The sequence below is a fragment of the Anas acuta genome, chromosome 1 (assembly GCF_963932015.1).
Source record: "Anas acuta chromosome 1, bAnaAcu1.1, whole genome shotgun sequence".
NCBI classification, from domain to species: domain Eukaryota; kingdom Metazoa; phylum Chordata; class Aves; order Anseriformes; family Anatidae; genus Anas; species Anas acuta.
In genome coordinates, this window is record NC_088979.1 from 181802889 (window position 1) to 181822880 (window position 19992).

Here is a 19992-nt window from a genome sequence, read left to right on the forward strand (position 1 = left end):
CAAAGATTCTTTTTAGCTATTTTTGCAAAACGAGTGTTCCTAGGTACATCTGCTTACCAGTACAGCATACCAGTACAGCATATTTTAGTGCTTGGCAAAAACCAAGGGACTTCAGGCTTTCTAAAAGAGTGGGTAGATTTTGATGGACAAACAAAGCAGGAAATCAAGTAGTCTATCCCCTTAGCTGAAAAATGGCGCAGTGTCATAACTTTAATCATGGCTCCTGCAGAGCTTTTTCAGATCATTTCTCAGCCAGACTAAGCAAGACCCTTAGTTATGCTGTGATGCACTTGGCAGTACATTTCTGTGCATGCTGAGAATAAAACAGAAACGTTTAAATATTCTTCTTGGTGTTCTATTAAAAGTGGATTGCACTTACTCCCTTTGCTATCCTGCCTAAAGTCACAGAAGATTTCAGTTGGTGGATGTCCATGTTACGTAGTGCCTAATTCAGAGCATAGCTAAACATGTAATTCAAGAGATACACTGGTTCTCCCTCCCTTTCACACACACACGGGCACGGACATGGACACGGACAGCTGAAGCATCCTTCTGCCCTGCTCCACATGCTTGCTTTCCATGTTCTTTAGAACTTTGTGTCTGCTGCATGTGATTGCCATATATAACTTATTAACACCTCAGTCAGAAATGTAAATTCCATTTCCAAAGGCAGCTCTGTCAGTTATTTGTGGGTCTGTCCTTCCTCACAATATATTTACAGGAACAAATGGAACAAGCAGAAATTACTGGTCTGGGACACGGAGAGGGTTTGAGCAGAAGGCTTAGTAGTTGCTTCTGCTCTTGCTAGGGCAAGTACTCATCTGGCTTTCCAAGACATGTCCTCTGTTGTTTTGCGAGAAATTTTGACCAGGATGGAAGGGAAGAATTTGGTCATTTGTGCAAAATTTCCAGGTATGTGGCATCCACACCAGGCCCTGGCAGCAGGACGTCCCAGCTGATTTCTGACCCCATGCATGGCCTGAGGGCTGAACCCTCGATGAAACCAACGCGGCTGTAGGCAGCCAAGGCTCCCCAGCCCAACGCATCCTGGATATACCAGCCTAAATGCATGTGTGCTGCACCTATGCTGCACCTACAACCTATGAACTGATATTTCTATGTGGGAATTTCTAAGCAGGAATATGGGCTTAAGAAGTCTTGAATAGTGGTCATTTCAGTGAATAGAGTGACCACAACATAAGGACCTGGGTAGTCACATAACTGATACAGTATACTGCTACCAGCAAAGGAAACATGATCAAATAGGGCTTTAGACAGGAGATTTTAAACCCTTTCTGTGGCTAGAGCCAAATTCCATTAGTAATTTTAGTTCATGGGCCAAGGTTTATATTTAGGCCTCTATACACGCCTCAGGCAATAGTTAGAGCGCCTCTGGCATCAAAGCATTTAGCTCTAGGGCAAAGTATTGCCTGAAGTGTTTAAAATATCATGGACTAGTCCTTAAAAGATCACTGGGTAAGTTTAAGAGGTTTATCATGCTTATCTTTTGAACAATACCTCTGGACCATTTTTTTTTTGGGGAGCCTGTTGCAGAAGGTGGCCATATTCTACTTTAAAGCTTTTCTTTCCCACTACATTGAAGATGTTTATTTATTGAAGCCTTTTTCCTCCTGAATACTAAAGGAAATATAACACCATAAGAAAGCATGTGGAATGCCTTCAAGGCACCTGTGAACTGAGTGGAGGAGTGCGGGGCAAAACTTTCTTTTAAATGGAGTATGAGGTGAAATAGATAGAGGAAGGAAGCTGTTTACTCTGTGTCATGCTTATGGCAAAACTAGGAATTGAACACAAATCTTTCGACTCCCATGTTTTGCAGCCAGATCATTGATTATTACTTTTGTGGAGTTCAGTTTATACTAGTGAGAGCAGGAAATGTGTGAAAAGAAGTGAAGGCAGCTACTCCAGCTGTAAGAATAAGTGGCTAGGGAGAAAAAGTTACTAATTTTTTCCCCATTTGGACGCTGACTGAACCCTTGTAATGCTGGGTTTTCATTTTCTCTGTTATTTGGGTGTGACTTATTAGGTGTTCCACTGCAACCCAATTCCATGGCATGTCTACCCATGGGCGACATTGGCTAGAAGTAATTAAATGCCCTGGCTTTGATTCAGGCATGCTCTTGGGCAGGGACTCTGATCAGTTTGGGGACAATGTTTGAAAGCAGCGATATCATTTGGTCTCTGTTTCTCATAAAATCTGACACAAACAGCTGCACCAGACTGATGAACTCTCCGAGGAGCCAGGAATTCAGCTGTGGTTATGTCAGCCATTGCAGCATCAGTGAGATGAACTCTGTAGCTGTGTTTTCATAGTTTGGTGAAGGACCAAACCACAGCCATGAGTTATATGACCATCTATACTCTTTAGGGCCCATAGTATCGTGTATGCCTTCCATAAAACTTCCATGCACTGGCTACCATTTAATCTGAGAAGCTGGCATGGCAGATCCTTGCTCCAGGTATCAAATGGGAGACAATTTTACTGTTTTACTGCAGGAGCCAGTATTCTGCCTCCAGTTTTTCATTCCTCAGTTGACTTTTCTCTGATTATTCCTGACAGTATGTGAGTCCTATATGGAAAAACACAGTCACAGAGCAGTGCTCTTTTGTGTCTACCTTTGGGTAGGTAAAGGGATTTTTCTGACCTTTATTTGGGGCAGAAAAGGCTTCTAAAGTAGCCAACAATTTAGCTATGGTTTGCATGGAGAAAAGTGGCATAAATTGATGAGCACTTATCTCTGTAGCAGAACAGGTCTCATCTCCATTAGCTTTTGCATCAACCCCCTTAATATGTGCCTGGTGAACAGTGCCTTGCCCTCATCTCTGTTGTCTTCTGTGTATCCATCTTTGCCTCTCTGTTGTACTCAGCAATGGCACTAGGCTGCCTGCTGAGTCAGTCCATTTAAAGCCTTCCTCCCTCTCCTTTTTTTTCCCTGTGAGCCTTGGCACTTATAGATGTCTGCTCAAGAAGGGTGGTATCAGGAAACATTATTCCAGCCAAAGTGAATTTCAGCCTGACTGGCTCTATTCTGGCTTGTTCTCTCCCTGACCTTTCCACTGGAAATTGTTTAGGCTGCAGTAATTAAAACGGGAACCTTGCTGTCCAAGGTGTCTCTCCTTTGGATTCCTTTTCTGTACCTACAGATAATGACCTTGATTCAAACCCACACCGTCTGTCTCCAAATGCACGGAACAGTCTTCAAAGAAATCCATTCTGATCCTTTACCAAGAAAAATGCTGGATAAATCAGAAAGAAGTACACGGGTAAGTACACCGAATGACTGTATAAATATTTAAAAGTATATATTGCAACGGGAAACATTTTCTCTCTGGAGTACTCCCTTAAGTGTCACTCACAACAGCAAAAGAGGTACTTAGATCAGGAGAAGTATTCCCTGAGGAACTTGTGTTTCATGACTCTCCTGAAAAGCTGTAAAAACATGTTGTTAGTAGTTTTAAGACTGATATGGTAGTGTAGCTCTGGTGACATGCACAACGTATTTAATTTCATATTCAAAATTCACATTTGCAGTAGAAATCTTTACATTTGATCAAGTCTAACAGAAAACTATTTACTTTTGCCTGCATCATTTGTGCATGGTAGATACAGTGCCCAGACTCCCATTGTCATTAATATGGGCTATTTCAAAGTAGACATAAATTCTTTACTTTATTGTCTTTATTTACTTAGTACTGCTGCTTGTATTTCATTCCTTATGATTTACATCATTTGTTTATACTGCTAGGATCTTTTTTTTTTTTTTTAATAATAAAAAAAATCTTAATAAACACACACTGTTAAAATACCTTGACTTCAAATTGAGGAAATTATAGTTATAGAAGTTAGTACTTGTATTGCTCCCTGGGTATAAAGAAACAGCTTTTTTTTGTTGTTGTTGTTGTTTTTTGTTTTTTTATCTGAAAGGCAAACTATGTTTGGCTAAGCTACACAGGTGAACTGTCTGAGTCTGAGGCATTCAACAGAGGATTAAGTGCATGCACTTTTCATAATTACTCACAATTTAATAGCTACATACTCGGACCTAGACATACAACTTAAGGTGCATTTGCAAATACCACCATGAATAATGTAATGTTTGTAGTGGCAGATGTTATATATTTTATCATGCTTTTTGGGAAAGAACAGGTTGACTACAGGTGCTTAAACAGCGTCCCATTCAAACTGCTCTTGTAAAAACCACCCACTTTATGCCTGTCTGCATTCAGGAGTACCTCTGCTACTTTCTCTGCCATACAGCGGCCTCTGCTTCCTGTCCAAAACCATTGAGCAATATTGCTCTGTAATACCAAACAGCTGCTGTGGTCACCCTAGTGTCTGTACATCAGTAGTGAGTGAAATTATTTCTATATATAGTTCGTAAATCTGTTGGCAATGTTTGTAAAGCACATTGAGATTCTTCCTGAGGAATATGAGCAGCTATATGAAAGCAAGAGCATTGGGACAACCATTGTGTATAAGGCACTTTATCTTTTTGGTGTGGCAAAAACTGGCACTGAGGAAGTGGACAGTCAGTAGGGAAGTGGAGAAGCACTTACAGAACAGCACAATAGTTTCTTCTGTCAGAGATAAGCAGGTTCCCCTCATGCTGTTATTATGGAACGTGACTTATTGTACTGACACAAGATGATTAGAAAGTTTTCCTTCTTTTAATCAAATGCTGAAGGAGTTTGTTAGTCCACAAACGTTTTTGTTTGCACTGTTACTTTTTTTCCCCCAGCAGTTTCCTGCAGCAAGGTTCACCTCTTGACTCCACTTCCAAGATGCATCCTTGCACACTTCCCATCACCAGCACCACCAGAACCCATTCAGTTCTTTACTATGACTTTTTCTTTGACATTACTATGACATTTTTCTATGATTCTTCTGTCTGCTTGATAAGCAAGGCAACCTGAATGCCCACACCATCAAAATGTATTAGATTAGTGTTTGCCCCATGGCTTGGTGGTTTATAGCATTCCCCAGACTTTTGGTTACCTTCCCAGCAGCTGGTGGGAATGTTGTTTTTAAAACGAATCTGAGCAATAAGGCAGTCCACACGCGCATGTTTTTGAGTGAAAGCTGATCGCTGTTTGTGGTGGGTCTGAGCTGTTAAGCTACAATTGGACCTGGAATCTGCCCTTCCAGTGGCCTGGAGTGTGCTGCAGAGGGTCAGCGGGAAGGATCTGTCATTGGTTTAGGATGTCAAATCAGATTCCCAAGCAAAGACTGGTTTGGGTTCATGGTGGTCTTTAAACTCATCCCACTTTTTGTTTCCTTAGCAGGGATGAAGGGAAAAGTTTTTCTCACTTGTGACTCCCCGTTTACAGCAACACCAGGAGAGATGGACTGGACAAAAGAATCATCTGTCACAGAGAAAAGCAGCTGAAAAATTGTTCCTTCAAATGCCTTCAGTGCATGCTTTATCCCATTTGCTGGGCTGATACCAGTGTTAAATGCAGGTGATGACACATCCTTTTCAAGAGTGGTACGGTGTGCACAATTTTCAAAAGTAATGCTGGTCCCTTGGGAGAAAGAGCTACAGCTTGTCCCATCAGTCTGCCTGCCCGTCCTGCCTAGATGCCAGACTGCTGACCCTTTGTCTCTTTTGGACTCTGCGTTCAACCTGGGCCTGCAGAAGCAGCATACAGAAACATATGTATGAGGAGGAAGGGGAAAGGAGTGTGAGGCAGGAGGGGGATGGCAGGCAGCAAGGCAGGCAGCACCGGGAGGAGAACAGGGGATGTGGGATGAGGGGCAGGAAGGAGAAGGGGTCAGGGAAAGGAGGCAGGGAAGGCCACAGCAGTGAGGAGCTTGGGGCTGGAGCATCAGGGCCTGCATGAGGGGTATGCATCAGGGAAGGTGCTGGGTGAGGAATGGGGGTGCAAAAGAGGTGGGGAAGGGTGAAAATGTGCAACATGAAGGAATGGGAAAGCCCAGACATGCTGTGGTGGCATTGTTTTTAATGTGCTTTATAGCAATTGGACCCGTTCCTGCAGCGTGGGCCGGCGTTTTGATACAAGCCAACGCATCTGTCTGACAGGCTGTCCTCAGGAGCTGTGACTGAAATAGCCAGTGCCCTGAGGACAGGCCGTGTCCCATGCCTGAGGACAAGGTTGTACAACACTCACTTTGATTTCCTGTCGTTTGCCCTGCACTCACCAGACTGCAAGTGAAGTTTAAGCTGTGGGTTTTGCCCCAGTCGGTGATGCCTACTGCCCTTCTGATTTTGCTCACTTCCTTTCAACAACTTGAACAACAAGGTGTGGAAACCTGTGAGAAGCAGAACATTTCTGAGGCTGCTGCTTGAAATATTTAGTTGTTTGGAAAGGAAAAAAGAGACATAAGCACTTAGAAGTGTCTCATCTTCTAAAACCTAGAAGATAAGTCACCTGGGCTAGGAAAGATTTAAAGTCCTGTCTGAAGTCTACCAGCCTCTGAGTGGGTTCAGTCCCACTCAGAGCCAGAAGCCTGCACCCTAGATGTTTGAAACTGCAAAGTGAGACCTGCTTCAATAAAATGGGCTCTCTCAGCTCCTATCTTCTCTCATGTTAGACCCCATCCTGAAGGAAGCAAATATTTCAAAAATTATTTTTTTGAACGAGTGAAGAGTTTTCATGGCCTAGAAGTGACAAGCTATTCCCTGAATACAGGATTTTAGCATGGTGTCAGGGGCATGGTTTGAGGTTTTGTGCTGGTCGGTGGCAAAGTACTTTGGAGGATTCATCCTAGATAGCAGTCAACACAGCCATTACAGACCTGTGCATGTGGACTACTACGTGTAGCCCATGCTCTGCTCTTGAGCTGCTTGTGATAGGAGGAAGTTCACTGTGCCACCTCTCGCTTCAAACACCTCACACCTCGCTAGCACAACATTTCTTCCTGAAGGGTTTATATTGGAGTCACAGTTCTGTGATTGAGCATATAGTGTGGGATGTACAACAGGATGCCCAGGCTGCTATTTTTTCCTTTTTTTTTTTTCCTTTTTTTTTTTTTTTCCCCCCCCAGAAATCTGAGTGTCTGAGTGTTTATAATGTCTGAGAAATGGGACTGAGGGAAGAGAACAAAAAGTCTCATGCAGGAATGGTAATACTAGGAAAACAAAATCAATCCTAATTTTTAGCAAATTTCCTCTGAGAAGTTAGGCAAGCCAATTTAATCATAATTAAATAATCTGAGTGACAATCTGTGGTCTGAACTGTAGTGGTGGGCAGCTTCTGCAATGGGTGATACCCACAGAAGCTGAGCACTGACAAACTGAAGTGTTGCATAATGCCAAATACTCCCAAAAAGCAAATCCTAAGCATGTCACCGTAAGCACTCTGCATTAGTGGGTACTTTCAATCTTAAAGTCTCTTTATTTCTCCTTTCAATTGAGATAACACTGCCACCCGTTCTGAAAGTGTTCTTAGACATTAGTCATTAGTAATCTTGATATGCTGAAGAAAACAACAAGACAAAATTTTGAGGGGCTGTTTGTTAAATATGCATGATCTCTCCTGCACACTGAGTGGCAGTAAGGGTCCTGGGGACTCATGGGACCAGAACTGAAGCATATAATTTTATATCAGAGAATTATGGAATTAAGCACTGAGTTTCTGTGCTCATCAAAAGGCAAGGACAAATGTAATGCCAGCATTTGCTGATATGTGAGTGCTTGGCTTTACAGTTTTAGCATTATTTTTGTGTGTACAACTTGCCAGCTTTATTACTTTTATCACTGTTGTTCCAGAGACTGTTCATGGGTGTTTACACTTGTCCATTTCCTTATAAAGAATGGGTCCTAAATTACCGTGAGTGACATGTACAGGTTTAAGAAAGGACCCAAATCTCTTGTAACCTCATCTAACTCTGCCAATCTCCCCTCACTTCTGGGAAGACATTTGCAATAGAAAAGCTTACCCATATTTTGTAACATCTTTAAATTCTGTTATCCCTTGGCTAGAGTAGACATCACAGATATTCTCATCTTATGATAAAGATCGTCACTGTACCAATGTATTGTCATGCCTCTGCAAGGAGTAGCATTGAAGGTAGTGTTCATGCTGCTGTGAAGGCCTGGAATAAATTACCCTTTAGAACATTCTTTGAAAAGTGAGCAACATGTCACTTTTTGAGGTTTCTTTGAGTTTTTAAAATTAGAATTCTACACAGAAAAGAGTAAATATACAAGTCAAGTGGTTGTATGTTTGTACCTTGTATTATGAACTCTCAACATAAGAAAAGTCTAAGGCTTGCAAATTGTGTTGTGTCTGATGTTTTTTGCAGCTTGTTTTTGCTTTTTTTTTTATTTTATGAAAAGATTGGTGAATACAAATGACCTGCAAATATTTATTTAATTTGATTACAAATGTGCAGTATTCTTTAATCTGATTTATGAGTGTTTTTCCTGTGTTAGGAAAGCAAAGGCTTCTAAGCTTTTCATCCCACTTGAGTGAGCTAAGCTGCATGAAATCCACATAGAAAAATGATGAAAGGAAATATCTAATTTATTTACCAACTCTGTGAAAAGCATGCTCACTCCTCTCTATGGCCATTAAAACAACATATGCAATAATAAAACTTTATAAACAATTTGGCTAAACACCATATGTCAGTTCTAGTGCCCAATCCATGCTAATCAAAAAGAGGAAATTCTGGACAAGTACTTAGTTCAAATGATTTCACTTTCATTTCCTTTTAACATGGAATTAACCATCTAAAAATAAAACCACTGTGACTTTTCATTTTATAATGTTAACATTTATCATTTTAGGTGGGTTTCTACTTCCTTGGACCCAAATCTACTTTTTCTCTATTTCACTCTTCCTTTCTTTGTCTCTCTCTCAGAGCATTGGTTTTCAGATATTGCTGGCCTGGATGTTTCCAAAAGCTTTGCTTATTTACCATCATTTATAGGTAGTAAAGAGAAGAAAAACAATGTGAAGTTATGCTTTCATTCTGTGGTTCCTTATACTGGAAGATACCTCTCTCTAAAAACAATGTCAGTATAGTGCTTACTAGAAGATGTGATAACGTACATATATTTATATGTACATTGTTCCCATATACTTATGTGTTTGTGTAAATACATTATCATATATCTATACAGGAAAAAATACCCGTAGATATACACACGTGAATATATATATGAATTTGAGGGTGCTCTCCAGCTGCACATCCATCAGCTCCAGGGAGTGATGGCCATAAATTAAAATGCCCACTAGAGGCCTCATTTGCTAGGGTCTGTAGGCATTAATGAAGCCCGTGCTGTGCTGTGCTGTGCTGTGAGGTGCCCCTACACCTCCATGCAATGCCACCGACCCCAGCAGCAGCCTGCAGTCCTCCACCAGAGCAGCATCTGGCACCAGCTGCAAAGGGACGAGTCGATCCTCCCCCTATCACTCCTGAGCAAGGAGAATCGGCAGATAATCCGGCTGGGTGATGTGTGGCAGGTGAGGTACAGGCACCACAACCTTCTCCCCTTCTTCCACCACCGGCAGCCTCCTGCAGCCGCCTTGCTGCAGCGACGGTGTGGTTTGGCCAGAAAACCATGAAAGGCAGCAGGACTCTGGCGAGCAATGGTGAGGCCGTTCTGTTCCCAGCCCCTGCGGCAGCTGGGGTTTATGTGAATTTTCACGGCTCTTTCCTCCTCTTGTTAACAGGCGAGGCCAGCGTGGTTTTCTCCCCGCTGCCCCCCCCCACCCCAGGCAGCGGGTGCCCTCCCGCGAGCAGGCTGCTCTAAATAAGGCAATGGTCACTGTGTCAGTAATCCCCTCTTCCAGGGACCTGCAAACACCAGCGGTGGGACATTCTTTCTCTTCAGATGTCTAGCTGACGTCTGATGCTTAAAACAGAGCATGCTTTCATCCCTTCATGCATTGTCGTAAGCCCCCGGTGATCACTCTTAAAAGGGTGCCTCAGCTACTCAGGGAAACAGTTGCTGACCAAACGAGACGCGGTGTGCCTGATCCAGCCCTCGTGAATGCCCGATCCTTTCAGTTTTGTACCAGCCTGACCAAACGGGACCATGTCTACCTTTGGCTACAGAAGAGAGCTGAGCAAATATGAGGACATTGATGAAGACGAGCTCCTCGCTTCTCTCACTGAAGAGGAGCTGAAGGAGCTGGAGCGGGAGCTGGAGGACATCGAGCCCGACCGTAACCTTCCCGTAGGGCAACGGCAAAAGAGTCTGACAGAGAAAACACCCACAGGGACTTTCAGCAGGGAAGCACTGATGGCCTACTGGGAGAGGGAGACCAGAAAACTCTTGGAAAAAGAGAGGCTGGGTGCATGCGACAAGGTAAGACCCTGAGGTGTTCGCTGCTTCCTAGAAATGTCAGGGCTTCTTCCCTGGCTGATCTCACTTGCTGCTTTTATTTTCTTTCTGTTTCTTGTAACATTTTTAAGAACATTGTTGGAGATATGTTTGTGCCTGCTAAAGCACAGAGAGTTGGCTCAGAGAATTCTTGCACCCTCTCTGGAAGTACATTACAAGGTTAGCAGAAAACAGAAGAAAATCCTGCAAAAACTATTGCTGGTGATTAAAAAATGGGCAGGAATACAGTTTTAAGGGACAGGCTAAAAGTTACTGCCAGGTAGCGATACAGACTTTTGGTTAACTTCTGATTTTGTTTAAAAGCTTATATGTTGCCTTTTAAAAACAAACCAAACCAAACCGAAGCAATCATCCCCTGAGCCCTTGCAGAAACAATCTGTGAGACTGAGCTCTTCAAAAATTAGCTTTTGTTTTCTCAACAGCTTCCTGTAGTTTCAAAGCAAAGCAAGAACTTAGGTGTGAGAGTAACTTTTTTGATTTTTAAGCACTGCTCCATACCAAGTTTTGCCTTATGAGGACATGTTCTCCTATGTTTAAATAAAAAAAAACATACAAAAAAAAAGATAAAAAAAAAAGCAAATCTCAACTTGTAACAGCCTTGTCAGGAGCTCAGTTCATTTGCAAGAAAATCTAGTTAGGCCAATTTTACATCAGACTAAATATTGTCTTAGAGAAAAATCACTTGGATAAAATTAGCTTGTGATAATAATAGTCAGGATTTCTTTGCAGTTAAGTGTTTGCTCCTGCTAGTGAATGGTGTTGTAGTGTCTTTGTAGGCAAGCACACCGAGTGCTAGCTGTCATCAGACCATTAGTATCAGCTTGCAGACGTGGACTTCACTCCCTGTTTGTCAAGTGCTAAGGAACGGAATGGCAAGATTAATGCTTTTTTCCAGATGAGCCTGGAACCTGAAACCTGGTTGGTTCCAAAAACCTTCTTTACAGGGCTCATTCTGTGTCACAGAATGGTTTCCCATGACTGTATAGTATTAATAAGGTGCTAATAGCTAAACCTTAAAGTGCTTGCAAAAGCCTTTGTTCCTTTAGATCTGAGAAGAAAATTTCTAAAAGTGTCCAAAAACAGGAAAGTGTTCACTTGCTGATGTTGGAGGCATAAATGAAGGCAGTAAAAAAACACTTTCTGCTTTCTTGAAAGCAATCTCTTTGCCCTCAACTGTCTGAAAGTTAGGCACCTTATTTAAGATAGCTATTTGTGCTATTTCTATAGTTAGTGGCAAGACATCAGCCCCTTCAGAAGGCACACATCCTGTAGATAGCCTTTTAGGGTGAGTGCCATGCCCTCCAGAGGTATTTATCTCACTGTGTTGACTATCTGCGGCCTAACTTTTCATCAAGTTGCTACCATGAAGTAAGATAAAGCCCTGCAGGCTGCCGGCAGCAGTCCTGTACTGAAATGCTGCCACAATACCTGGGCATGCTTTTATAGATCTGCAGAGAAGAGTACTCCATTGCAGAATTGTTGTTCAGGTTGCTGTGAGATATGGCATCTAACCATGGATATGACATGAGATACGACAGCTGACGATGTATGTGCTGGGAAAATAAATTCCGCCTCTACCCTCAGAAGTGCCTCTGAGAAAAATCAAGTTTGTTTATTTATTTATATTTATCTAGAGTCATCAAAACATATTAGCAGTCCTTTCAAAGGCACAAGCTTCTGCTCATATGCAGCTGTGCTGAAGACTGTAGGGTATATGCTTGGGCAGATAAAAGCATAGCAAGACAGATGCTTTCCTGGATAACTGATGTTTTCAGCTTTTAAAAGGCTGCATATTTGTGCAGAAGCTGCAGATACAAATCTCAGTCCCATAATGAACCTGGCTTAAACACATCCCTGTTTCCATATGCAGCACAACAACTTTCTGTGTTAAGGGACTTCCTTCACAGACTCTGCAGGAGAAGTGGGGGCCGGATCCTGCAAGCCCTCCATGCACAGGGTGATGGAGCTGGATCCTGCAAACCCTGCATGTGCTGAACTCTCAGCAGTGGTAGGCTGGACCAGTTCGATGACCTGTTTCGTTAGACTCAGGCTTTTGTGAAGACTACAAGTATCGTCTGATTTTCATGTGTCCCAACACAGCAAACTGCTCAAGACTATGAAATGGTACCATGCAATATGTAATTACTATTATTTTAACCTTTCACTGGCATTTTTAGAACCAGATAATTAAGAAAACCTAAATCTACACAGGTTTTCTAAAAATAGGCTGCCAAGTTAGTAACAATTCTGTTTTCCAGAAGCACAGAACTGAATCACCATGTCTCCATAAAGTACATACTTATTATGTTACAAAGACCAAAACATATATAAACTACTTGATAGTAGTGCATGCAACCACTACACTTCATCCAAAATTTTAAAAGCATTTACAAACATAAAAAACTTAGACTCTGGCTTGCCCAGTAGACTGAAAAGGACACCTAAGATCTCTTTTTGGTTAAGAGGCTGAGGGTTGGTCACAGCTCGGGGGCTCAGTCATGGCCTGCACAATGCTGCCACGCTTCTGGAGCTCTCCAAATGGAGAGTGGGATTTTTGAGCAGTACAGACCTTTAGCTGCTCCTGCACATGGAGGATTGTCCACTGCCACCATAACTGCTAAGGACACCTGGCAGAACTTTGAGAAGTGGATCCAAAGCTGCTATTTGGGTGCCCATCAAACACACTGAAATAACCCTGGGGTTTAGAAAAACACTCGTTGAATAGGCAGTGAGTTATAACCCGTTACAGTATGGCAGCTGGCCTGTGTCAACTGTTCAGGAGTAGAGTCTTGGCTGTTGGCAAACATGAAGAGATTTGGGGTTTACTGACATGATTACATGTTACCTGTGGGAAAGTGTTGTAATCTTTTCTTCACAAATTGCTCCTAAGCATGTATAACACCCTTAGTTTATCCAGAGTCCTTTCTGCAGGACTCGTGTAATACTATATTATCTTCCATATCTATATGCCTGTTTACACATGCAGACACTGTTTGTATTCTAAGTCATGGCATTCTTTAGCCTTGTTGGATGTGCTAATGTATACAAGGGAGACTGAGCATTGACGCAGCTGCCTAATCTTTATGAAGTCAAGAAACTTGTTGCTCACATATCACATCCATTCTGAAACTGCAGTCTTGTGTTTCTGCTGGCAGGGACCCATACAGCTCCATTTAATAGCCCCTTGTAGACATGCCAACAAACAAAGAGAATGAAGTTTATCCATGTTATGGTATCTTGTATTAAGCCTTCTCTTGGTAGAAATCTTTGACATCTGGGAAGCTAATCCAATTTACACTAAGCATTTGTCTTCTAAAGAAAATGAAAGAATTAATGATAAAAAGGTGTAAGGTGCTGAAACAGTTTTTCTGTTCCCTTAATTGTCTTTGTTTCTGGGAATTTATTTTTAGCTATCAGCATTAAATTCTGTAGTTTCAAGATAATTATTTTTGTGCAAAGAGGCAGTAGCTATGTTACTGCAATTGTGTTTAACGCCCACACCTACATTCCTGTTCAGGAATCAGAGCAAGAAAATGACAATTCAGAAGACATTCAAGAAGAATATTTTACAGAAAGCAACAGTGAAGTGTCTGAGGAGGCATATACTGAAGAGGATGATGAAGAGGAAGAAGAAGAAGAGGAGGAAGATGAAGATGACAGTGATGATGAGGACGATGAAAAGCAAAATGCTGCAGCTGGTGAAAGACCTGTGAATTGTGAGGATGGCAGGAGTTCTGACCATACGAGACACAAGAAGATTAACAGTGTGAAGGACAGTGAAAATTTGCTCAATGGCCACGATGGTAAAGACACAGACAATCTGAGCTTTAAAAGCAGCGCCATCCACCCGTGTGGAAACCCAACCGTTATTGAGGATGCTTTGGAAAAAGTTCGGAGCAATGACCCAGACACCACAGAGGTAAATCTAAATAACATTGAAAACATCACTTCACAGATGCTTATACAATTTTCTCAAGCCCTGAGGGACAACACCGTAGTCAAGTCATTCAGCTTGGCTAACACACACGCTGATGACAACGTCGCAATAGCAATTGCCGGTATGTTAAAGGTAAATCAGCATATAACTAGTCTGAATATTGAGTCAAATTTTATCACGGGCAAAGGAGTGCTGGCCATCATGAGAGCTTTGCAGCATAACAAGGTTCTAACAGAGTTGCGGTTCCACAACCAAAGGCATATCATGGGCAGCCAGGTGGAAATGGACATAGTTAAACTGTTGAAAGAGAACACCACTCTGGTCAAGCTCGGATACCACTTTGACCTTGCTGGTCCAAGGATGAGCATGACAAGTATTCTGACAAGAAATATGGATAAACAAAGGCAAAAGCGTATGCAGGAGCAACGGCAGCAAGAGTCTGGTTGTGATGGTGCCATCAACCCAAAGACCAAAGCCTTGCAGAAGGGGACTCCTCGTTCCTCACCTTATACGTCACCTAAGAGTTCACCTTGGTCCTCTCCAAAGCTCTCTAAGAAGGCACCACCAGCAAAAAGTCAGCCACCAGCTCTTGCACCCCCGCCCCCACCTCCACCCCCCCCTCCTCCTCCTCCTCCTCCGCCTCCCCCAGTTATTCCAGAGAAGAAGGCACCAACCAGGAACATAGCTGAAGTCATCAAGCAGCAAGAAAGCTCAAGAAAAGCCTTACAGAATGGACAGAAAAAGAAAAAAGGCAAAAAAAGCAAAAAACATGAGAACAGCATATTGAAAGAAATTAAAGATTCTCTAAAATCAGTCTCAGACAGAAGATCAGAAGAAGGCTCCCGACCCTCCACCCGACCCTCCACCCCACAGAGGTCTCTCCATGACAACCTTATGGAAGCAATTCGAGCAAGCAGCATAAAACAATTAAGGCGGGTAAGTAAGAGATCATATTTCAGTAACTGATCGTGGCTCAGATACAGCACAAACTCAATTAACTTTAGTACATAGATATTTAATAAAAACATTCTTAGAAATGCGAACATAAAATACTCGGGAGGAGGTTTTCCTCTGATTAGGCTTTTCTCAGCACACTGACTTCTATTTACCCAAGATTGTGACAGAAAGTGAGGTACTTCCCTAGGTTCAGGCTTGTTATGGGAGGTGGTGATTAGCAGAGGGATCTTGGGAGAGTGCCTACAGCCCAGGAAGGAATTTTGACACCCAGACTGTACATCAAATGTAATGAGATTTCCACCGCTCTGTGTTTCATAGGTGGAGGTACCAGAAGCCCTTCGGTGAAAGCCTGGATGACAGAAGAAGCAGAGCATGGCAGTGGTCAAGGGGAGGCTGTTGGGCTGTTCACCAGTGGTAAAATAGACTCTGTAGCAAGCTGCTTCCTAAGTACCCTCTTAGATTTGAACCATTTCCCTTTTCCTTTCAAAGAAATAAACCCACTAACTACTAAACAATGCTTTAAGGATACATTTGCCTTATAATCTGTAAATATGGAAATAATTTTCTTTTTTATTTAATAAGATTTCTATTGAAAAATTGCTGCTTCTTTAGATATTCTTTTCAATACCTGATTGCAAATCACTGGACAACTTCTTCACACTGAGATGTAATAGTTTACCAACCTGTGGTTTCTTCATTATTTTTTTTCCATAAATTTACAATAAATGCAGTTTGAAGCTTTTAAACAGAAACATAGTCTTGGGTTTTTGTGACTGAAATCTTGCCAGATCTTTGTGTGAACATTAGGAACATCTCCCAGGAAAGAAAATGAAACCTTTCTCACCTGCATGCATCAGGCTTGTTTGGAGGATTGTACCTGAGTCTGTGTTAGTACAGTTCCATAGAAAAAGAGAAAAAGAAAATGGTTCTTCAGACTATATATATACAACTCACATCAAGCTGTGGGCTTTACCAGGCCACTGGTATTGTATACCAGGTCCTAAACCTTCATCTAACAGAAGGGAAAAGTGGGTGATGGCCAGAGCTGCAGTTCATGTTGACTTAGGCGTTAAAATTAACATGGATATTTTAAGGTGCAGCAGAATTATTCAACTGACATCCATGTGCACACCACTGTATCTAGGCAGAACTAACCCTAGTGCCAAGACTTGGTCAGACAGAGAAACTTGAAGAGCAGACTTGCATTCAGGTGGAAAAGGACTTTCATACGATACCAATTGAGCTGAGTGTGAATCGTCAACATGATATGGCAGAGGCAGAGCCAACATCATTTGGAGCTGGGTGGCTGGAGATATCACATCACAGGCAATGGCATGAGCAGCCCTTCTTCGTGTAGTACTAGACAGTCCAGCTCTGTCTGATTAGTCATGGTTCTCAGTGCATCAGATAGCATGAAGGCAGCAATAACATGAAGAAAAACAAGCAGTAGTGAAGATGTTGAAGGTCAAGGAGAAGTAAAGGTTTTCTGAAAAACAACTAATTATTAATTAGTTTACTTATTTTAGCAATAAGTAAGAGAATTGGTATTTCTTTTACATAACACCACAAGAAAGAAGTATTTATGGTCATCAAACATTGCAGTGGTACCGAAAAACTACAGGCAAGGTTGTATCAGGAAATATTCACCAGATAGATTTCCCCAGAAAGAGGAACAAATTACTCGAGGGCAGTGAAGCATAACAGAAAAGGGATGCGTTAGTGAATTGCCAGGAAAGTTACTGTTATGATAAGGAAAAGGTGAAGATACATTTTCAATTTTTAATTTACTTGCTTTGGTAGTTACTGAGTAGAACCAGCTAAAAGCAATTTGCAACTAAAAGCAATTTACAACTAAAAGCAATTTACAACTAACTGAAACACTTCCCAACATTTTTCCTCTAGTTTCAGGTTCACAACAATTCATGAGTATTTCTAGACCTATTACCACAGGAAATACACATACGGATAGTCTTCAGCTACCTTTATGCCAGCATAGAATCCCATAGCATAAAACTGAATCTGTGGCCAGTCACTCATGACCACATAGAAGCTGGAGCCTGGGATCTTTTGAGGATATAAGCAGTACTGGAATGCAGCCATGCTCAGGAGGAGGCCCACAACCCCAGACAGCTTTGTGAAGGATGAGAAGAAGCAAAATGTTTAATCAAATGACAGAAGCAGATAAGAAGTTGGAAGGGAGAATGAAAGATAGGGACAGAACTCCAGGAAAGCACAGTGGAGAGGATTTAGATGGAAAGTAAGAAGTGAGGAAAGTAATTGTACAGGAGGTGAAGATGGTACAGAAGAAAAAAGGAATACTGAAAAGTGGCAGATGAGGAAGGAAAAATGCAGAAGAAGGAAAGCTAGGAAAAAAGAAGAAAAAGAAAGGTAGAATTCAACTTTCAGGTCAATAACAGTGGTTTGAGTTACTTCTTTACAACTCATATATTCGAGAAGGGGAAGGGAAATGGATGCAGACCTTATGAAGATTGAACCCGCGCTGCAGCCTGCAGTTGTTAACACCTTCCTCATCAGTCCTGTCTCTCCATCACCACTCCACTGCTGGAGATTAGTGTTTCTGCTAAAAGGTAAAGTCATGGAAGTGCCAATCGCTTGTGGTTATTTAAGCTCCTGTGGCACACTCCTTCATGAAGTGTCAGTCCTGTGTCCTGGCCAAATTCTAATCTGGGTAATTACCTTCTGCCTACATAAACTTCACAGCACTTTGACTTGGAGGCATTTCAAAGCCTGTCTCCTACTTGCACAGCTGTGAGACAGGGCCCCTGAAAACACCTTGTTAAGATTTTGATGCCCTGTTGAAGGGGAAGGCAGCCCCTTCTCTCCTTAGGTGCACGTCAGTCCTGCTGTGGTCAGCGTCCCGCTCCTCCCGGATGCACGAGCAGCTTCCAAGAAGCCATTTGTTTTCCTTTAAAGTAGGCAAGTGAGCACCATATGACAAGCAAACGAAACCACTCTGGGAGGTACTACGCCACCTCCCAGCTTAGCACGAGCCAGGAGTGGAGGGCTGCCAAATTGTCCCCCTGCCAAGCTTCAGCTCCCCTGGGTGCAAACACCCCTGCACTCGTGTATCTCCCCTGGGGCTCAGGTCCTGCTACTGGGCTCACTTCACTCTCTATTCCCTTCCCTTGAGTCACAGGGAGGCAAATAACCTCCTCCGAAGGCCTGGCAGCCTCTTGTTTGGCCTGTATGGAGGATGTCCCTTAGGTCAGCTCCTGCACATTCCTGTGCCCTCACCAGGGCTGACAAGGAGGCCCTGGGGTGCAGCATGTTCCTCGACTGAACTCAAAGGATTCCCTGCAGCACATGGCTGTCCATTTGCTGTCAAAGACCAGTCAGAGAATGCACACACACAAAAACCTCTCAAAATGAATAGGTCAGCAGATGCAAAGAATAACCATGTACTTGCTGTCACTGAAGAGGCAAAGAGGCAGGGCAGGACAAGAGGTTATATTGTTTTTAGGAACAGCCTACATGTCCTTAGAACATTATTTGTCTCATCATGAACTGCAGAAGTGACCAGCCCACTGAAGAGCAGAAATACTGTAGCTTTCTGACAAAGAAAAAATAACAAAACCTGCCTCCCCTGTTTGCACTGCGCCAAATCTCTCATGCGAGTGTTCCTCCAAATTCAGCCTGGGGAGTGGGAGGGGGACTCTGCAGGTCACAGAAGCTTCATGTGGTGGTTGAGATGGACACAGGGTCCTCTTGGCACCCCATAGCTGCTCTGAACTGTGTGCTACAAGGGTGCTGTTGCAGCAGTGACCTGCCACCAGGCTGCCCTGGGCATGTGGGGCAGGCAGCACTGTGTGGTGGTCGGAGCTGTGCCACCCTACAGGGCCTTGTGCTCTGGATAGTCCAACCAGGAGGCACTGCCTCATCTGCAGCCTCATGCTGTGGCCCTTGTAACCTGTTTCCATGTGAGCATCCATGCTGCAAGGCCCAGTGTGAGAGAACAGACCTACCAAAGCACCAGAAAATTCAGAGCTTCATTTCCTACCTGTAATTGCAGTACTTGTCCTTTAGTTTGTGCCTAATCACCTGGGGAAGCGTTTGAGTTTATTAAAAGAAAAGAAGCTTGTAAAAGCTTATGAGATTTTGCTTCCATGTCTTTTGAAAGTTTCTTCCCTCCTGCCAAGCCCCTTCTTAAAAGTTTTGGGTAGTGACCTGTGCAGCTTAGGGATTTCTCTAGAGATAAGTGTGCTGGTCTGATAACACGCTCCATCAAACTCCCTGGCACCATGGAGGTGCCTTCTTCCCACTCATCAGGGCAGGTGGCCAACAAGGCTCCATCCAGGTGAAGCCACCTACATTTCTGGAGGCTGAGCCTGTGCTCCATACAGATGGGAAGCCAGAGGAGCATATGCAGTGCTGTTCCAGCAAGAATTGGTTGGAGGATGGACGTTCTGGGGCCTTGGGGACTGCAAGGTGGAGGGGAGCAGGAGGTTATGGCCAAAGACCCTTCCTCACCTGCACACCAGCCACTCCAGCGTAGAAGAGAAGCTGTGAGTATTCAAGACACCACTCCTCCACTCGCACAGTTTCCTCAGAAATTCATCATGTATATGGAAGTAATAATTAATGTAGAGCAGCTCTGCAGCCAAAATAGAGAGAACTTTTCTTTGGTTTATGAGCAAATGACTACTAACTACCTTAAAGTACCTCTAGTCAGTGGATGTAATGGGAGAGGTAGATCCAAGAACTGTTCCTGGGTGTAAGCCCAAGTGAAACATCATCTGGGAG

General features: G+C 42.9%; 1 protein-coding gene across 1 annotated transcript; it reads left to right on the forward strand.

Moving 5' to 3' along the window:
• Window positions 1-7038: 7038 nt before the first annotated feature.
• On the forward strand, window positions 7039-15983 carry LMOD2 (leiomodin 2). Its single transcript, XM_068669614.1, has 3 exons — window positions 7039-10301; window positions 13855-15210; window positions 15550-15983. Exons 1-3 carry the CDS (start codon window positions 10029-10031, stop codon window positions 15574-15576), a joined length of 1656 nt encoding a protein of 551 aa, XP_068525715.1. The 5' UTR covers window positions 7039-10028; the 3' UTR covers window positions 15577-15983.
• The last annotated feature ends 4009 nt before the right edge of the window (window positions 15984-19992 follow it).

Coding starts and splice junctions, on each gene's coding strand:
- LMOD2 (XM_068669614.1), top strand. CDS start 10,029: ATGTCTACCTTTGGCTACAGAAGAGAGCTGAGCAAATATGAGGACATT. Junction 10,302..13,854: donor GGCTGGGTGCATGCGACAAG/GTAAGACCCTGA, acceptor ATTCCTGTTCAG/GAATCAGAGCAAGAAAATGA. Junction 15,211..15,549: donor GCATAAAACAATTAAGGCGG/GTAAGTAAGAGA, acceptor TGTGTTTCATAG/GTGGAGGTACCAGAAGCCCT.